Source organism: Rhinoderma darwinii, chromosome 2 (genome assembly GCF_050947455.1).
Source record: "Rhinoderma darwinii isolate aRhiDar2 chromosome 2, aRhiDar2.hap1, whole genome shotgun sequence".
Taxonomy (NCBI): Eukaryota; Metazoa; Chordata; class Amphibia; order Anura; family Rhinodermatidae; genus Rhinoderma; species Rhinoderma darwinii.
In genome coordinates, this window is record NC_134688.1 from 214,014,532 (window position 1) to 214,019,437 (window position 4,906).

At 48.0% G+C, this 4,906-nt stretch overlaps 1 protein-coding gene across 1 annotated transcript; it reads left to right on the forward strand.

Moving 5' to 3' along the window:
* The first annotated feature begins 2,564 nt into the window (after window positions 1-2,564).
* LOC142740963 (uncharacterized) lies at window positions 2,565-4,167 on the forward strand. The gene is made up of 2 exons (XM_075850368.1): window positions 2,565-2,615; window positions 3,501-4,167. Exons 1-2 carry the CDS (start codon window positions 2,566-2,568, stop codon window positions 4,150-4,152), a joined length of 702 nt encoding a protein of 233 aa, XP_075706483.1. The 5' UTR covers window position 2,565; the 3' UTR covers window positions 4,153-4,167.
* The last annotated feature ends 739 nt before the right edge of the window (window positions 4,168-4,906 follow it).

Genomic DNA, 4,906 nt, shown 5'->3' on the forward strand with positions numbered 1-4,906 from the left:
AGTGTCAGTGGTTTAGTGACAGACACAATAGGATCAGGCAATGGTAGTCCATTTACAGAGGAAACAGCCAGGGGTCTCACTAGAAGAACTGTGGGTAGATGTAGGCGACCCACTAGCCCCAGCTGGATGAAATATGCAGCTTCTCCGGAATCCAGATAGGCAGAGGACTGTGATGTCTCTCAAGAGACAATGGTCACATGAATAGATAACTTGGGAGAGGATTTGATGTATGTCGTCGCCCCACCTAGGGTTGTCTCTCCAACCAAACCTAGGTGATGGAGTTTCCCGGCTTTTGTGGACATTGGCGTACGAAAAGGCCTTTAAGGCCCAATACAGACACAGACCTGAAAAGCGTCTGCCGTGTTTCTCCTTTTCGGACAGTTTGATTCTGTCTACCTGCATAGGTTCTTCAGGTAGCTCAACTGGAGGGGGCAATAGTGGTCTCTGGAATGAGGTTGCCAGTCTATGGAAACGTCTCCCCCGCCGAACCTCCTGAGCACGTTCCTGGATCCTTATGTCGACCCGGGTAGCCAACAGGATAAGAGCATCCAGGGTAGAAGGAAGATTGTGGGCTGCTAACTCGTCCTTAATGTGCGAGGACAGTCCCTGCAAAAATATCGCCACCAATGCCTTATTGTTCCAAGCCAACTCTGCTGCCAGTGTATGGAAGGAGATAGCATACTCTCCTACCGTGGACTCTCCTTGCTTGAGAGTTAGCAGAGTGGCCGCCGCAAACGATGTTCGGCCTGGCTCCTCGAACACGGTACGAAAAGTCTCTAGGAATAATGTCCGAGAATTCAGGGCCCTCTTGTTCCGAGATGGGGTTCCCCCATGCCAGGGCCTTACCAGCGAGAAGGGAAATGATGAACGCTACCTTGGCCTCATCAGAGGGGAAGAGGTGAGAACGCAGTCCAAAATAGATGGTACATTGGTTGAGGAAACTTTTACAGGCTCTAGGATCACCGTCATAGAGAGGTGGTAGAGGCAGCAAAATGGTGGATCCGGAACAGACAGGAGGAGTAACAGGCTGTGAAGCAGCAGCAGCAACCTGAAGAGTAGCAGGGATCTGATCCAGTCAGGCGATGATGGAGTTTACAGCCACGAGGAGTTGATCCGGGCATGAACACAGGTCACGCATATCTGATTGCATCACCTAAACTGCAGTCTTAGGCCTCATGCACACGACCGTGTTTTTGCGTCCGCAATTCAACCGCAAATCCACGGGTTAATTGCGGACCCATTCATTTCTATGTGGCCATACCCACTATCCGTGTTTTCACGGCTCTCCGCATGTCCGCACATCCGTGCCGCAGAAACTCCGGACATGTCTTATTATGGGCCGCAAATGCGGTGCGGACATGCCAATAGAAGTCAATGGGCCCGTGGAAATTGCGGATACACCGTGTGTCATCCGCAGTTTGCGGATTTGCGGAAGTGTTGCTAGGCGACGACCGGGAATGACTTCTGTCGTCGTGAAGTCTGGAGACAGTGCATGAAAGCAGCAGAGAGCAGCAGAGAGCAGCATGGCTTCAATAAACGTCGAGAAACTAATCATCCTGGTCCAGCACAAGCCCTGTCTGTGGAATAAGCGGGTGGAAGAATATGCAGACAGGAATCTGAAAGATCTTGCCTGGCAGGAGGTCTGCAGTGAGGTGCATCTTACCGAGTGGGAGAAGGCAACTAAAGTGCAAAAGAAGCGCATGGGTAAGTTTCACACCTTGATGCGGTTTCTGAGTACTCCTGTCATGTCATAATGACATGCCTGACGTTTTGATTGTTGGCGGTTGGATCACTGAAACACCCACCAATCGCTGAAATGAAGCTGCAGAAGTGCACGTGAGATTGTGGGGGTCTCATGGCTCTGAACAGCACCGATCAAAACGTGACATGTCACTATGAGGGTATGTTTCCACACACTAATTACGGACGTAATTCGGGGGTGTTTGACCTCTATTACGCACGCTAAATACGCCGCAATAGCGTTGACAAACATCTGCCCAGTGAAAGCAATGGGCTGACGTTTGTGTGTTCAAGCGGCGTGTATATTTACGCGTCAATAGACGCCCGCGTCAAAGAAGTGACCTGTCACTTCTTGTGCCATAATTGGAGCCGTTATTCATGGGCTCCTATGAAAATCAATTACGTCCGTAAAGGCGCTGCGTTAAAGCGCCAGCACATGCCTTTACGGCTGAAATTACGGGTGATGTTTTCTCCTGAAACCAGCAACGTCATTTCAGCCGTTACGGACGCTGTCGTGTGGGCACATGGAAAACGTGGCAAGTCTGCTGTAGTTTCTGCAACGTCGGAATTACCTGTCAAATATGCAAATGTAGGTGCAGATTTGTTGCGTAAACAACAAAAATTTGCAGCATCATTTTCATATAATAAACAACATTTCCTAATATCTAGTAATGTACTCTTCTAAAATGTTGATCTGTGATTGGTTTATTTTATATCATAGTCGAAAACGTCAAAACACGCTGGAACACGTGCCGAGACCAATTAAAGCGTGAGATGAATGACAAGGGGAAGAGCGGAGACGGACGTCTAAAAAAAAAACCATACATGTACACCAAACAACTTTCGTTTCTTCTTGATGTAATGCAGGTTGGCCCGTAAGTATTGCTTATATACTTTGATCATTGTAGTCTGCCCATGTAGCCAGTTGTGTAAGTACCGCTGTAGCAGCCGTAGCGACTGCTACGGGGACCGCGGCTTGAGGGGACTCCACCATGTCCGGAGGCTCCGCTAGCAGCCGCTATGACGGCTACAGCGGGACGCAACTGAACACTACGGCTGAGCAGGGAGGTATCTCCCCGCTCTGACATTAAACAACAGACATGTATCCCCTAACCACTGAATAGGGGATACATGTGTGATCGCTGGCATTGACAGGGAGAACGGGGGACAGAAAGTACCCTGAACTTCTCCATCCCAAACCTTGTACTTTCGCCAGCTCCGTAAAAATGAATGGAGCCAAAGTCGTGCTTGTGCGCATACATAACCAGCGCTCCTTTAAATTTTTTGGAGCTGTGCAGACGGCAGAAATTAAGGGGACTTTCAGTCCCCCCTTCACCCTATCGCTGCCAGCGATAACGCATGTATTTGTAGGACACACTATAGGTGGCATTTGTCCGGGGGGCGGGGAGGGGGGCCTGTATGGCGTTAGCGGCATACAGCCCCCTCACTAGATAACGCCGTACAGTCCCCCTATAGATAACGCCATATAGTACCCCGGTAGATAATGCCATACAGTGTACAGTGTGGGGCTGTATGGCGTTATCTACAGGGGTGGGGGCAGCAAAAAAGGCACTATCTACAAGGGGGGGGGGGTGTGACACCCAGTGGAGGGATGGCCCCAGTCAAAAGTTTGCTATGCGGCCCTGTCTTTCCTAGGGCTCTGCATGTAGTGATGCATACATAGTGTATTTGCCCAGCTGTAGACATGACGTTAAATTACTACAAAAATTCCCTAACATTATGTTTTCATTTTCAAACAGAACCAAGGATAATCTGGAGGAAGAAGAAGACTCTGATGAGACTCAAATTGAAGAGCCTGACGTAGCTTTGGGGACTGCTAGGTCCACTTCCACTCCTGTGACAGCGGAACCAACAACAGTGGATAATCCAGTCTGTGCCGCGGACGAAGAAATTATACCCCGAGGTAAACGTCGACGTTCTGCCAAAGGTCCAACACGTACAGAGCCAAGGCAGGAAGTCGACTTGCGTGTATTAGAGCACTTGGAGAAAAGAGCTACTGAAACTGAAGAGGGCACCTTCTGTCGCGCTCTCTCTAATATTCTTAAAAGAGTGCCAATTTCCAGACAGATAAGGTGCCAAACAGCACTAATGGAAGTCGTGGAAATATTTGCGACACATCCTGACCCACGTGCAATGCATCAGGCCATCGAGTTTCATAGACGGGGGTGTGATGCAAGCACCTTCAACTCTGTCCCTCCAGCACCTGCAGCAACCGCCCAAGGCATCCAGCATCCGTCATATGTAGACTCAATGCCGCTATTCAGTGACGATCGTTCAGTTTATGGCATGCCAGGACCTTCTCAGCAACAGTATGGGCAAATGCAGCAGGGGGAGGCAGTTCCACGACCACATCATGAACCTGCACCTTCGCAATCCTTTTACAATTTATAATTTAGTTATATAACATAGTTTTGTTTATGTTTGTTGACACTATTTTATGCAAGAAATAAAATAAGTTTATAGTTAATTATGTGTTTGTCTTCATTATTGTTGCAAAACATAATGAGGTATTGGTCTGCATTTCTGCCAAATGCAAATAATCGTTTTTTGTTTTTTTTTAATTAATAAAGAATTAAAAAAAAAAAAACAGAAATACATTAGCTCGCAACCCGCGTCAAGGGTCCTCATTCTCTTGCGAGTCCCTACTCTACTACTGCAACTTTAACTACTAACATTTGTAACATAAACCGGAAATACAACAGTCCCTCTAAAATTTTAATTTGGCAGACAAAGCACATCCCTTTGCCAAGGAACTGCTCCCTCAGGTGATACAAAATAGTCTGTATACAAATTACGGACTGCCAGTCCAGACACTCCAGGTCTTCCATGTGGTGTGTAGTCCAAAGGGATGTAATTAGTAGAGAAATGGTTCAGCTCTGCGTCCACTGCCGACTCATGAATCCTCAGAAAATTGTGGAGGACAACACAGGCTTGGATAACCTTTGTCACATTTTCAGGATTCATCTGAATGGAGCTCTGGAACACACGCCACTTGCTGCTTAGAATTCCGAAGGCGCACTCCACATACCGTCTTGCACGTGTAAGGCGGTAGTTAAAAATGCGCCTCTGTTCATCTAAGCCACGCCTAGGGAATGGACGCATCAGGTGAGGGGACAGTCCGAAACCTTCATCACCCACAATGACA